The following is a 15,079-nucleotide window of genomic DNA, read 5'->3' as shown; positions in this document are numbered from 1 at the left end:
CCTGCGTGTATGCAGGTCCCTGGAGCACTTTTAGTGGGTACTGCAGTGCACTTCAGCCAGGTGGCCCCAGGCCCATCCCCCCCTACCTGTAACACTTGAGCTGGTAAATGGGAGGTCTTCAAAACCCACTGTATCCACATGTAGGTGCCCCCTTCACCCCTAAGAGCTATGGTAGTGTTGTACATTTGTGGGTAGTGGGTTTTGGGGGAGGGAGGGTTGGGGGCTCAGCACCCGTGGTAAGGGAGCTATGCATGTGGGATCTTTTTCTGAATTCCACCGCACTGACCTCTAGGGTGCCCAGTTGGTGTCCTGGCATATCAGGGGGGACAGTGTACTATGAATCCTGGCCCCTCCCATGACCAAATGGCTCGGATTAGGACGTTTTTGAGCTGGGCGTTTTTAGTTTCCATTATCACTAAAAACAAACAAACGCACCAGCTAAAAAACATCCATTTTTTCGATAATACGGTCTGTCCCGCCTCTTCACGTACCCGTTTTCGGACATAGACGCCCATGGAGATAGGCGTTTGCGTTCGATTATGCCCCTCCACATGTTCTTGGGGAGAGACTTAGCACTACTGCGTGGGGAATTAGGGCATTTTTGCTGGGGAGGGAGGAAGCCGAGACTTCAATTTGACTTTTTGGTGAGTAATTGGAAGAATGGCGGCTTAGGTATACCTGATTTTAAATTGTATAACTGGGGGTGCCTGTTAAGACATTTAGGGGATTGGATAAATGGCACAGAGGACTATATTCCTTATCAAGTGGAGAAAGAACATTTTGCATCTTTACACCTCAATTTTTTGTAACACGCTAAAACAGAAGTTTTATCCCCTTTTATCAAGCATAGTATGTTATTAAATTCTCTACGGAGGATTTGGAGAGCTGTCATTCTTGCTCTGGGCCAGCACTCCCATAATTCACTCTTATAGCCTCTTAGGGGGAATTTAAATTTTAGCCCAGGCCAAGAAGACCAGATATTATTGGCATGGGAAGCTGCAGGTGTCAATTTCTTGGAGGAGCATTGTATACAGGGAAATGGAAACGTTTACTCTTTAAGTCTGATGAGATGGAGACTGGGAGACAACCCTGGGGATGCTTATATGCACTGTGAGCTACACCATTATATCACTTCCTTAATGCCTCACTCACTCTCTGTTAGTTTGTTACCAGATTGAAAGATTTGTTCAATACCCAAGGTCAGGACTCATCTTTTATTTCATCCATTCATAAAGCTCTTACGGATTTGGATTCCCTTAACCCATATGAAGGTATTTGGCAAGCAGGGAAATTTGAGATGGGTACAGTGGGGAGGAATTTTGATCTTTCCAATATAGTGAAACAGATTCCCTAGGTTCTTTTTAGTGCAGAACTTACAAAATGTTGGTACAGAGTTGGCTTATTTTTCTCCATAAAAAGAGGGGCATTTTCGACATGACATCTAAGTCCAACTTTGGACATTTTGCTAAAATGTTTAAAATTCAAGTGGGGAATATAGACATTTTCAAAACAGAAAGATGCCTTAAAATGGCTATTTGCTAGATGTTTTTGTGCTCTGTGCATTTATCTTTTTGGTCCATTTTTGAAAAAAAAAATAGTCCAAGTAAAAAACACACAAAATAAAGCTATTGGGATGTAGGAGGAGCCAGCAATCTTAGTAGATTGGCCACATGGACATGCCAGGAGAGCAATGGGACTTCAAATAAATGCTTCCAGGTACAAAGCTCATCATTGCGCCCTTATCTTGTCTGCTGAGCCCCTCCACAAACTCACTCAAAACCCACTACTCCCAACTGTACACCACTACAATAGCCCTTATGAGTGAAGGGGACACCTAAATGTAGTGGGTTTCTGGTGAGTTTTGGAGGGTTCACAGTTTCCACCACAAGTATAACAGGTAGGGGGAGGTATGGGCCTGGGTCCACCTGTCTGCAGTGCACTGCACCCACCACTAGAATATTCCAAGGACATGCATGCCGCTCTAATGGACCTGAATATAACATCTGAGGCTGGCATAGAGGCTGGTAAGTAATGTTTTAAACCACATTTTTGGGGGGTAGGCAAGGGTTAGTGACCACAGGGGGAGGCAATTTATAGCCCTGGATGTTTTTGTTTTGTTCCAATATGGCAGAAAAACATCCAAGTGTTAGGAACACCCAGATCCTGCCCTCAACACACCCCTGACACACTGCCTTGTGATTTGAACACACTTCTGATGGATTTCATAGGAAAACATCTAAAAATTGGTTTCAAAAATATCAATTTGGATGTTTGTGTGAGAACTATGTCTAAATGCAGATTAATACCATTTTAGGATGTGTTTTTCTTTTGAAAATGTGCCCCATTGTGTCTAAAATGGGTGACCCCCCAGCCTCTCCCAATGTCCTAAATGTGGATATCCTTGGGGAGATTTAGGTCATATGTTTTGGCATTGCCCTTTAATTCGTTCCTTTTGGGCAGCCATTGTATGTTTTTTTACTAATATAATTGAACAATCTATTTCCTTTCATCCATGGGGATTAGTGCTGGGTTGAGAAAGGACTTCAGGAGTCCATGGGAAGGGTACACGATTGCTGATTCAAAAATCCTGGGTGATTGCTCTAAAATGCATTCTTAGGCGTTAGTTGCAGGTTGATCCGCCCTCTTACTGGGAATTGAGAAATGGATTACATGATTTATTTATTTATTTATTGCATTTGTATCCCACATTTTCCCACCTTTTTGCGGGCTCAATGTGGCTTACAATACGATATGAATGATGGAAATACAATTTGTTACAACTTGGTTATGGAATACATTGTGAAGAGTTATGCGAGACAATCAAAGTGTTGTTAAGGGATATAAACACTGGAACAAAACCTTGAAACATTGGAAGGAGACAGCGGGAGGTTAAAAGGGCATTATGTATGGTATACATATTTCTGTGAGTAAATGTATGAGTGAGGTGAGACTACGGGGGATTAGAGTTCAGAAGTGGATGTATTGATGCATTAGTGAACAGTGAGTGTGGACTTTATGTGTTTTGGTTCTTTCCGTAAATTTTTTCAAAAAGATGGGTCTTCAATAATTTGCTCGTGGATCGTTCTCAGGTTGCATGGCAGTGCGTTCCAGAACTGCGTGCCCACGTGAGAAAAGGTTGATGCGTGTAGCGTCTTGTATTTTACACCCTTGCAATTAGGGAAGTGGAGGTTGAGGAAAGTTCGGGATGATCTTTTGGCGTTTCTGGGTGGTAAGTCTATTAACTCAGACATGTAGGCTGGAGCTTCGCCGTGAATGATTTTGTGGATTAATGTGCATACTTTAAAAGTAATGCGTTCCTTGAGTGGAAGCCAGTGTAGCTTCTCTCGTAAGGGTTTTGCACTTTCATATTTTGGTTTTCCGAAGATGAGTCTGGCTGCTGTATTCTGGGCTATTTGAAGTTTCCTCAGTATTTGCTCTTTGCAACCTGCGTATAGTGAGTTGCAGTAATCCAGATGGCTTAATACGAGGGATTGCACTAGGCAGCGAAAGACGGATCTTGGGAAGAATGGTCTTATTCTTTTCAGTTTCCACATGTAGTAGAACATCTTTTTGGTTGTATTGTTTGCATGAGTTTCGAGTGTTAAGTGGCGGTCGATAGTGACTCCAAGGATTTTTAGCGTTTCTGAGATTGGAAGGTTTAATTTTGGTGTGTTTATAGCGGTAAATTCGTTCGTGTTGTATTGGGAGGTGAGTATCAGGCATTGAGTTTTTTCTGCATTTAATTTCAGACGAAATGCTCTGCCCATGTGTTCATGATGTGTAGACTTTGATTGATTTCGTTGTAGATTTCTTTGATGTCCTGTTTGAAAGGGATGTATATTGTTACATCATCGGTGTATATATATATATTTATGTGTTTTGGAGTCTAAGGAAGTGGGCTTCCAAAAACATAAACAGAGATTTTTGGCCACATGGGATTCTTACATTCACTCCCTTTCACCGCGAGTCAGAAACAATATTATCAATATCCTTGGGGGACCCTCTAGGCGGCTTTGAATATTACTCTGGGTTCAACAATGTTAATTGAATGTCTTTGAAATTGGGTGGGGGTTGGGGTTAACTGGGTAGATTTTTATGTTTTTCAACATTATATACTGTCTTGGAGAGGACTATACGAGTACAAGTTTTCTCTGATTTATTGTGTCATCTGTATTGGTTGCTGAGACTGGTGGTGGGGGTGGGGGGTTTGAGATCATACATACATTGAGGCATATTTCAAAGCACTTTGGGAGGCTAAGTTCCATAGGTTTCTATGGAACTTTGGGAGGCTAAGTGCTTTGAAAATGAGCCTGAAGGTATACTTATGTATACAGTTCTTTTTGCATTTCATTTTGTTGTTGTTAAAGCAATTTAATAATAAAAAAAAAGATTTAAAATAATTGCTGGCGAAAACTTTGGCATTTACTCACCAACTTGCTGCTGGTTTTGGCAGTTTCCAGAACATCTGTAAAGAGAGCAGAATAAACAGAGCACCATGAGAGTTTGCATTTTTCTCTTGGCATTTGTTCTGCCCCCCATAGTTGTATATGCATGTTTACTTTGTATTTTGTATTTGTAGTTACAGTATGTAAACCAAAGCTAGCAGTAACTACTACTATTACTACTACTTATCACTTCTATAGCGCTACAAGGCATACGCAGCACTGTACACCATATACAAAAAGACAGTCCCTGCTCAAAGAACTTACAATCTAAATAAGACAGGTAAACAGACAGAACAACTAAGAGGCAAGGGAATAAAGAGGTGGGGATAAAAGGACAGGGTTAGGAGTCAAAAGCAGTGGCAAAGAGGTGGGCTTTTAGTCTGAATTTGAAAGCGGCCAAAGACGGGGCTAGACGTACAGGCTCAGGACTCTATTCCAGGCATGAGGTGCAGCGAGATAAAAGGAACGGAGTCTGGAATTAGCAGTAGAGGAGAAGGGGACAGATAAGAGAGATTTATCAAGAGAACGGAGTACCCGAGGGGGGGCTTAGGGAGAGACAAGAGTGGAGAGGTACTGGGGAGCGGCAGAGTGAAAGCACTTATAGGTCAATAAGAGAAGTTTGAATTGAATGCGGAAATGATAGGGAGCCAGTGAAGTGACTTAAGGAGAGGGCTAATGTGAGCATAGCGACTTTGGCGGAAAATGAGTCACGCAGCAGAGTTTTGGACTGATTGAAGAGGAGAGAGATGGCTAAGAGGGAGGCCGGTGAGAAACAGGTTGCAATAATCAAGGCGAGAGGTGATAAGAGTGTGGATAAGGGTTCTGGTTGAGTGTTCAGAGATGAAGGGACAGATTTTGCTGATGTTATAGGGAAAGAAACGACAGGTTTTGGCAATCTGCTGAATGTGAGCAGAGAAGGAGAGAGAGGAGTCGAAGATGACCCCAAGTTTGCGAGCTGATGAGACAGGGAGAATGAGAGTGCCATCCATAGAAATAGAGAAAGGAGGGAAAGGAGAGATGGTTGACCTAAATGTTGAGATCACCGGACTTAGAGATGGCTGGCCTCGGTTTTCGCCGATAATGGAAACCGAGGCCAGCCATCTCAAAACCGGCCAAATCCAAGCTATTTGGTCGTGGAAGGAGCTAGCATTTGCAGTGCACTGGTCCCCCTCACATGCCAGGACACCAACCAGGCACCCTAGGGGGCACTGCAGTGGACTTCATTAATTGCTCCCAGGTACATAGCTCCCTTCCCTTGGGTGCTGAGCCCCCCAAAACCCACTCCCCACAACTGTACACCACTACCATAGCCCTTATGGGTGAAGGGAGGCACCTACCTTTGGGTACAGAGGGCTTCGGGTGGGTTTTGGAGGGCTCACATTTACCACCACAAGTGTAACAGATAGGGGGGGAGTGGGCCTGGATCCGCCTACCTGAAGTGCACTGTACCCACTAAAACTGCTCCAGGGACCTGCATACTGCTGTCATGGAGCTGGGTATCACATTTCAGGCTGGTAAAAAATGTTTTTAATTTTTTTTTTTGAGGGTGGTAGGGGGTTGGTGACCACTGGGGGAGTATGGGGAGGTCATCCCTGATTCCCTCCGGTGGTTATCTGGTCAGTTCGGACACCTTTTTGAGGCTTGGTCCTGAAAATAAATGGACCAAGTAAAGTCAGCCTAATACTCGTCAGGGCCGGCCTTCTTTTTTCCATTATTGGCCAAGGGCGCCCATGTGTTAAGCACGCCCCAGTCCCGCCTTCGCTATGCCCCTTAAACTTTGGCCACTCCTGTGACGGACTGCAGTTGAGGGCAGCCAAAATCGGCTTTCGATTATGACGATTTAGCCGCACAAGAGAGAAGGGTGCCCATCTCCCGATTTGTGTCGGAAGATGGGCGCCCTTCTCTTTCGAAAATAAGCAGGCTAGCCTCCTTATTGGGTCAATGTAATGCTTTTGGTTAACTATTTATAACATACTATTCTTATATAACATTTTAATGAAAAATCAAAAAAGCACTTGGCTTCAATTGCAGAGTTATAAAGACACATAAATGTCAATATTACATAAAACATTGAAATCAGACTTGCAATGTCCAAGTTGGGATATGCTCAGTTCTAGTGGTATTTTACAAAAGGCTCTGCTGAACGTGGAACCTTTGATAAAAACCTATAAGGATGGCCAGAGGTACAAGTGTATTTGCTGGCTTGCACAGTGGGAGCAGCCATTTTTACAAATAAGGCCATCATTTTTATTCTTCTTCATTTTGGAAATGGAAATAATGAGTGATTAAGAACAATTTTTCCCTTAATCCCTCATGTAGAAAAATCTGTGCATGCCTTTGAGCTAGTATAAACCTCGATGGGGAAAATTTTCTCACATATGCATATTCTTTTTGTAAAATGAGGAATACACATGTAGATTTTTGTCCTGCCCAAGGCACGCCCAAACTAGGGTTATCATATGGCTTCAGAAAAAGGAGGACAGATTGAGCCAGTCTGGATTTTACTTCTATTGCTTTCAATGGAAGCAAAACTCGGACTGGATCAATGTGTCCTCCTTTTTCTGGAGCCATATGGTAACCCTAGCCCAAACCATGCGCCTACCATGCACCATTGATCTCTGTGTGGATTGCCATGTGTAAATAGTGGGTTTCTGAAATTGCTATTTACACATATGCAAATCACACTGCTATCTACATATAGAGATATAACTAAAATAAGCCCCCTAGCCACCTATGTATCTTTATAAAATAGGCTGCAAATAGGCCTATTTCCTCCCCTTCACCAGTAGGCACCTTTTTATAAAATTACCATCCACCTGTAAATATAAAGTGAAAAATCAGGGTGAGAGCTAGGGGATGGAGTTGGGGGCAGAGCTTGATCTCCCTAACCAATAAATGTATTTTAGGTTCAGATATCCCTGCCTTCCTCCTCCTAAATCCCATGGTTTATGATGTCATCAGCAGTGGAGTAAGAATGTGAAAGAAAGCAGAACACAGCAGTCCAGTGCTAATGACATCATCAGCCTTGGGATTTGAGAGAATGGAGGCAGAGATAGACTTGTTTGACTGTTTGTCAAAAGGTTTCAGCATGTTTAGTAAAATGCCTCATGCTTCTTTTTTCCCCTCTTCTGAAAATGCTTCTGGTTTATTTGCCTTCCTCCCCCTCCCATCCCCCCCAAAACAAATAGAACAAATGAGGATTCAGCTCAAATCAGCCCCATGTTAATTTTAAAATTCCCTTATTGGTCACATTTTGCTATTCTCTGAAGACATCCATATTCATTTGAGTGGGAGAACTGTGGAGGGCAGTAGGAAGATTAGGTGGGGGCTGTTGACTATTTATCTTACTTTGAATTAAACCAGATTTAACAGGACTAAGCTCACTGAGTGTTGATTTTCAGTGTTAGCTTGTTAAGTTTAGTCACCAAAAGAACACCCTAATTCTAGATGGCTAAGGAGGTCATTTCAGAAGCTTTGTATGGCATATCCCCCATGTAAATTGTGACATTTACATGGATAGATTATGTACACATATAAATGAGGATTTCAGAATGCTGCTATTTACACGTAGGTGTGGCCCAGAATGCCCAGATTTAAAAGGTGCTTGTTTTGGTCAGATCCACTTAGCCATCTCTCTCCTCTTCAATCTGTTCAAAATTCTGCTGCATGACTAATATTCCACCAGTGTCGTTATGCTCATATTAGCCCTCTCCTCAAGTCACTTCACTGGCTTCCTATCTGTTTCCGCATAATGTTCAAACTCCTCTTATTGACTTATAAGTGCATTCACTCTTCAGCTCCTCAGTACCTCTCCACTCTCATCTCTCCCTACATTCACTCTTCAGCTCCTCAGTACCTCTCCACTCTCATCTCTCCCTACATTCCTTCCCGGGAACTCCGTTCACTGGGTAAATCTCTCTTATCTGCACCCTTCTCCTCCACTGCTAACTCCAGACTCCGTTCCTTTTATCTTGCTGCACCATATGCCTGGAATAGACTTCCTGAGCCGGTACGTCAAGCTCCATCTCTGGCCGTCTTCAAATCTAGGCTAAAAGCCCACCTTTTTGATGCTGCTTTTAACTCCTAACCTTTATTCACTTGTTCAGAACCCTTATTTTATCATCCTCACTTTAATATTCCCTTATCTCTTGTTTGTCCTGTTTGTCCTATTTAGATTGTAAGTTCTGTTGAGCAGGGACTGTCTCTTCATGGTCAAGTGTACAGTGCTGAGTACGTCTAGTAGCGCTATAGAAATGATAAGTAGTAGTAGTAGTAATGTATTTGCTGGAGCTTTATGTATTTTAGAAAAGATTCCACTTTTGGCAAGTTCTCTTGTAAAATACTGGAAGAATTGTGAACATCCTGATCTGGCCATCCAAATTCTTACTGCAATGTTCTTTACAAAATGGTGCTTCACATTTTAGATGCTTAGACGTAGACCAATTTTCATTAGCTGTCAGCCACAGACATTAACACAGACAACCTCTGGTGGACTAAGAGGTTACAACTACTACTACTACTACTACTATTTAGCATTTCTATAGCGCTACAAGGCATACGCAGCGCTGCACAAACATAGAAGAAAGACAGTCCCTGCTCAAAGAGCTTACAATCTAATAGACAAAAAATAAATAAAGTAAGCAAATCAAATCAATTAATGTGGACGGGAAGGAAGAGAGGAGGGTAGGTGGAGGCGAGTGGTTACAAGTGGTTACGAGTCAAAAGCAATGTTAAAGAGGTGGGCTTTCAGTCTAGATTTAAAGGTGGCCAACGATGGGGCAAGACGTAGGGGCTCAGGAAGTTTATTCCAGGCGTAGGGTGCAGCGAGACAGAAGGCGCAAAGTCTGGAGTTGGCAGTAGTGGAGAAGGGAACAGATAAGAAGGATTTATCCATGGAGCGGAGTGCACGGGAAGGGGTGTAGGGAAGGACGAGTGTGGAGAGATACTGGGGAGCAGCAGAGTGAATACATTTATAGGTTAGTAGAAGAAGTTTGAACAGGATGCGAAAACGGATAGGGAGCCAGTGAAGGGTCTTGAGGAGAGGGGTAGTATGAGTAAAGCGACCCTGGCGGAAGATGAGACGGGCAGCAGAGTTTTGAACCGCCTGGAGAGGGGAGAGGTGACTAAGTGGGAGGCCAGCAAGAAGCAGATTGCAGTAGTCTAAACGAGAGGTGACAAGGGTGTGGATGAGGGTTTTGGTAGAGTGCTCGGAAAGAAAGGGGCGGATTTTACGGATGTTGTAAAGAAAGAAACGACAAAGGTTACAACAATGAAGACAGGCAAACCTCCAGTGGACTATGGGGTCTTCTCTCTGCCGCATCCCGCCTTCTCCATATGGGTGGGACGCTGCAGAGAGAAGGAGCCATAACCCGCTGGAGGTTGCCTGTTCACTGCTGGGACCTCACAACCTTCTCAAGGTTGTTTACATCAACCACTGTGGCTTCTTTGTTACCCTGCTGAAGAGTGGAGACTGCCTTCATGATCTTCAGTTCTTCAATACTATGGCTTCGCATTGGACAAAAAAAAAAAAGCTTTGAGCAGGCGGGTAGCTACATAAGTAGTTAAGTACATATAAGTATTGCCATACTGGGGCAGACCAAAGGTCCATCGAGCCCTGCATCCTGTTTCCAACAGTGGTCAATTCAGGTCACAAGTACCTGGCAAAATCCCCAAAATGTACAATACATTTTATGCTGCTTATCCTAGATATAAGCAGTGGATTTCCCCCGTCCATTTTAATAATGGTCTATGGACGTTTCCTAGGAAGCCAGCCAATCATTTTTTAAACCCCGCTAAGCTAACTGCTTTTACTACATTCTCTGGCAATGAATTTCAGAGTTTAATTACAGGTTGAGTGAAGAAAAAGTTTCTCCGATTCATTTTAAATTTACTACTTTGTAGCTTCATTGCGTGCCCCCTAGTCCTAGTATTTTTGGAAAGCGCAAACAAGCGATTCACGTCTACCCATTCCACTCCAATCATTATTTTATAGACCTATATCATATCTCCCCTTAGCTGTCTTTTCTCCAACCTGAAGAGCCCTAGTGCTTTACCCTTTCCTCATAGGGAAGTCATCCCATCTCCTTTATCATTTTTGTTGCCCTTCTCTGTACCTTTTCTAATTCCACTATATCTTTTTTGAGATGTGGTGACAAGTATTGAACACAATATTCGACGTGCGGTCACACCATGTAGCAATACAAAGGCATTATAATGTCCTAATTTTTGTTTTCCATTCCTTTCTTAATAATACCTACATAAGTACATAAGTACATAAGTAGTGCCATACTGGGAAAGACCAAAGGTCCATCTAGCCCAGCATCCTGTCACCGACAGTGGCCAATCCAGGTCAAGGGCACCTGGCACGCTCCCCAAACGTAAAAACATTCCAGACAAGTTATACCTAAAAATGAGGAATTTTTCCAGTCCATTTAATAGCGGTCTATGGACTTGTCCTTTAGGAATCTATCTAACCCCTTTTTAAACTCCGTCAAGCTAACCGCCCGTACCACGTTCTCCGGCAATGAATTCCAGAGTCTAATTACACGTTGGGTGAAGAAAAATTTTCTCCGATTCGTTTTAAATTTACCACACTGTAGCTTCAACTCATGCCTTCTAGTCCTAGTATTTTTGGATAGCGTGAACAGTCGCTTCACATCCACCCGATCCATTCCACTCATTATTTTATACACTTCTATCATATCTCCCCTCAGCCGTCTCTTCTCCAAGCTGAAAAGCCCTAGCCTTCTCAGCCTCTCTTCATAGGAAAGTCGTCCCATCCCCACTATCATTTTCGTCGCCCTTCGCTGTACCTTTTCCAATTCTACTATATCTTTTTTGAGATACGGAGACCAGTACTGAACACAATACTCCAGGTGCGGTCGCACCATGGAGCGATACAACGGCATTATAACATCCGCACACCTGGACTCCATACCCTTCTTAATAACACCCAACATTCTATTCGCTTTCCTAGCCGCAGCAGCACACTGAGCAGAAGGTTTCAGCGTATCATCGACGACGACACCCAGATCCCTTTCTTGATCCGTAACTCCTAACGCGGAACCTTGCAAGACGTAGCTAAAATTCGGGTTCCTCTTACCCACATGCATCACTTTGCACTTGTCAACATTGAACTTCATCTGCCACTTGCACGCCCATTCTCCCAGTCTCGCAAGGTCCTCCTGTAATCGTTCACATTCCTCCTGCGACTTGACGACCCTGAATAATTTTGTGTCATCGGCGAATTTAATTACCTCACTAGTTATTCCCATCTCTAGGTCATTTATAAATACATTAAAAAGCAACGGACCCAGCACAGACCCCTGCGGGACCCCACTAACTACCCTCCTCCACTGAGAATACTGGCCACGCAATCCTACTCTCTGCTTCCTATCTTTCAACCAGTTCTTAATCCATAATAATACCCTACCTCCGATTCCATGACTCTGCAATTTCTTCAGGAGTCTTTCGTGCGGCACTTTGTCAAACGCCTTCTGAAAATCCAGATATACAATATCAACCGGCTCCCCATTGTCCACATGTTTGCTTACCCCCTCAAAAAAATGCATTAGATTGGTGAGGCAAGACTTCCCTTCACTAAATCCGTGCTGACTTTGTCTCATCAGTCCATGTTTTTGTATATGCTCTGCAATTTTATTCTTAATAATAGCCTCCACCATCTTGCCCGGCACCGACGTCAGACTCACCGGTCTATAATTTCCCGGATCTCCTCTGGAACCTTTCTTAAAAATCGGAGTAACATTGGCTACCCTCCAGTCTTCCGGTATTACACTCGATTTTAGGGACAGATTGCATATTTCTAACAGTAGCTCCGCAAGTTCATTTTTTAGTTCTATTAATACTCTGGGATGAATACCATCAGGTCCCGGTGATTTACTACTCTTCAGCTTGCTGAACTGACCCATTACATCCTCCAAGGTTACAGAGAATTTGTTTAGTTTCTCCGACTCCCCCGCTTCAAATATTCTTTCCGGCACCGGTGTCCCCCCCAAATCCTCCTCGGTGAAGACCGAAGCAAAGAATTCATTTAATTTCTCCGCTACGGCTTTGTCCTCCTTGATCGCCCCTTTAACACCATTTTCGTCCAGCGGCCCAACCGACTCTTTGGCCGGTTTCCTGCTTTTAATGTATCTAAAAAAGTTTTTACTATGTATTTTTGCTTCCAACGCTAATTTCTTCTCAAAGTCCTTTTTTGCCCTCCTTATCTCCGCTTTGCATTTGGCTTGGCATTCCTTATGATCTATCCTGTTACTTTCAGTTGGTTCTCTTCTCCACTTTCTGAAGGATTGTTTTTTGGCTCTAATGATTTCCTTTATCTTACTGTTTAGCCACGCCGGCTGACGTTTAGTCTTTTTTCCCTTTTTTCTAATACGTGGAATATATTTGTCCTGAACCTCCAGGATGGTGTTTTTAAACAGCATCCACGCCAGATGCAAGTTTTTTACTCTGCGAGCTGCTCCTTTCAGTCTTTTTTTTCACCATTTTTCTCATTTTGTCGTAATCACCTTTTCTATAGTTAAACGCTAGCGTACTTGATTTCCTAGTTTCACTTCCTTCAATGCCAATATCAAAACCGATCATATTATGATCACTGTTATCAAGCGGCCCTCGTATCGTTACCCCCTGCACTAGATCATGAGCACCACTAAGGACTAAGTCTAGTATTTTTCCTTCTCTTGTCGGCTCCTGAACTAGCTGTTCCATGAAGCTGTCCTTGATTTCATCAAGAAATCTTATGTCCCTTGCGTGTACAGATGTTACATTACCCCAGTCTATATGCGGGTAATTGAAATCCCCCATTATTATTGTGTTGCCCAGTTTGTTTGCGTCCCTGATTTCCTTTAACATTCTATTTGCTTTCCTAGCCACTGCCGCACACTGAGCAGAGGGTTTCAACGTATCATCAACGAAGACGCCTAGATCCTTTTCCTGGTCAGTGACTCCTAATGCGGAACCTTGCATTATGTAGCTATAATTTGGGTTCCTCTTTTCCACACTCATTACTTTGCACTTGTTCACATTAAACGTCATCTGCCATTTAGATGCCCAGTCTCGTAAGGTCCTCTTGTAATTTTTCACAATCCTCTTGAGATTTAACAACTTTGAATAACTTTGTGTCATCAGCAAATTTAATTACCTCACTAGTTACTCCCATCTCTAGATCATTTATAAACATTAAAAAGCAGCAGTTCCAGCACAGACCCCTGGGGAACCCCACTATCTACCCTTCTCCATTGAGAATACTGACCATTTAACCCTACTCTCTGTTTTCTATCTTTTAACCAGTTTTTAATCCACAATAGGACACTACCTCCTATCCCATGACTCTACAATTTCCTCTGGAGTCTTTCATGAGATACTTTGTCAAATGCTTTTTGAAAATCCAGATACATACACAATATCGACCGGCTCACCTTTATCCACATGCTTGTTCACTTCTTCAAAGAAATGTAATAGATTGGTGAGGCAAGATTTCCCTTCAATAAATCCATGTTGGCTTTGTCTCATTAATCCATGCTTTTGAATATGCTCTATTATTTTGTTCTTTATAATAGTCTCTACCATTTTGCCCGACACTGACATTAGGCTCACCAGTCTATAATTTCCTAGATCTCCTCTGGAACATTTTCGGCATTACATTGACCACCCTCCAATCTTCCGGTACCACACTTGATTTTAAAGATAAATTACATATTACTAACAATAGTTCCGCAAGTTCAATTTTCAATTCTATCAGTACTCTGGGATGAATACCATCCAGTCCAGGAGATTTGCTACTCTTCAATTTGTCAAATTGCCCCATTACATCTTAAAATTTGCTGTTCAGGGACAGACTATGAGAATAGTGAAGTTGCCTGCATTTGTTGAACTGGTTACTGGTCTCCAGCCAAACAGAACAGTGATCAGTTGGGTCACATTGAAACAGAAAATCTGTGATTCTGTAATGGAGATGAAAATGAAGCTTCTTGTGATTCTTCGTGAATAGACATATGTCTCTACCACAACAGACTGCTGGTCATCCCATGGAAAATCTTACATTGGAGTGACTGTCCACTGGATTGTGTGAAGAGGAGGACAAAGGGGTTGAACAGATGGAAGTGGATGGGGGAGAAGGGAGGAGGCTCAAGAGCAGAAGGAGACAGAGCAGAGCCTTGCCTTTACTCCTTCCCCAGAGAGAAAGAGAGACAAGAGAAAGGTTAGTGCCCCCTGAAAAATGGAGGAGAGAAAAAGACTACACTACTCAGCATCCCCGGCGCAAGCCCTGGTACAGAGATTATTTTCCCCAGCAAGCCCCAGGTGAGAACTCTGACAAGGCTAGGGAGGGGTCCCTGGAAGATAATCAAGTGCACGAGGAACAGCTGAAAAGGGGATGGGACGAAGAGTCCATGGAGTGGCAGGAGGCCGGGGAGAGAGAAAAAGAGGAGAACCCAGAGGAGCCGATGGACCTCACAGCCTGGACTCATTCCTTAGGAAAAAAGCTGAAAAAGCAGGTGAACTCGTGGTATGGCAGCTGGGTTGTAAGGGGAAAGAGAAAGGGTCATGCGGGAGAAGGGTCAGTGCATTGATAGAGTGGCCCAGAAAGGGTGGGATCTTTTCCTTTCCCCAACAAG

General features: G+C 43.1%; 1 protein-coding gene across 1 annotated transcript in view; it reads right to left on the bottom strand.

Annotated features, from left to right (window-relative positions):
* LOC115462551 (dynactin subunit 1-like) overlaps positions 1 to 15,079 on the bottom strand; it is a 277,665-nt gene that overhangs the window by 195,288 nt on the left and 67,298 nt on the right. Inside the window, exon 4 of the mRNA XM_030192544.1 lies at positions 4,431 to 4,465. Within this exon, the coding sequence (XP_030048404.1) occupies positions 4,431 to 4,465 (35 nt within the window). The remainder of the gene's footprint in view (positions 1 to 4,430; positions 4,466 to 15,079) is intronic.

The sequence above is a fragment of the Microcaecilia unicolor genome, chromosome 2 (genome assembly GCF_901765095.1).
Source record: "Microcaecilia unicolor chromosome 2, aMicUni1.1, whole genome shotgun sequence".
NCBI classification, from domain to species: Eukaryota; Metazoa; Chordata; class Amphibia; order Gymnophiona; family Siphonopidae; genus Microcaecilia; species Microcaecilia unicolor.
This window is presented reverse-complemented; position numbering and strand designations above follow the sequence as displayed.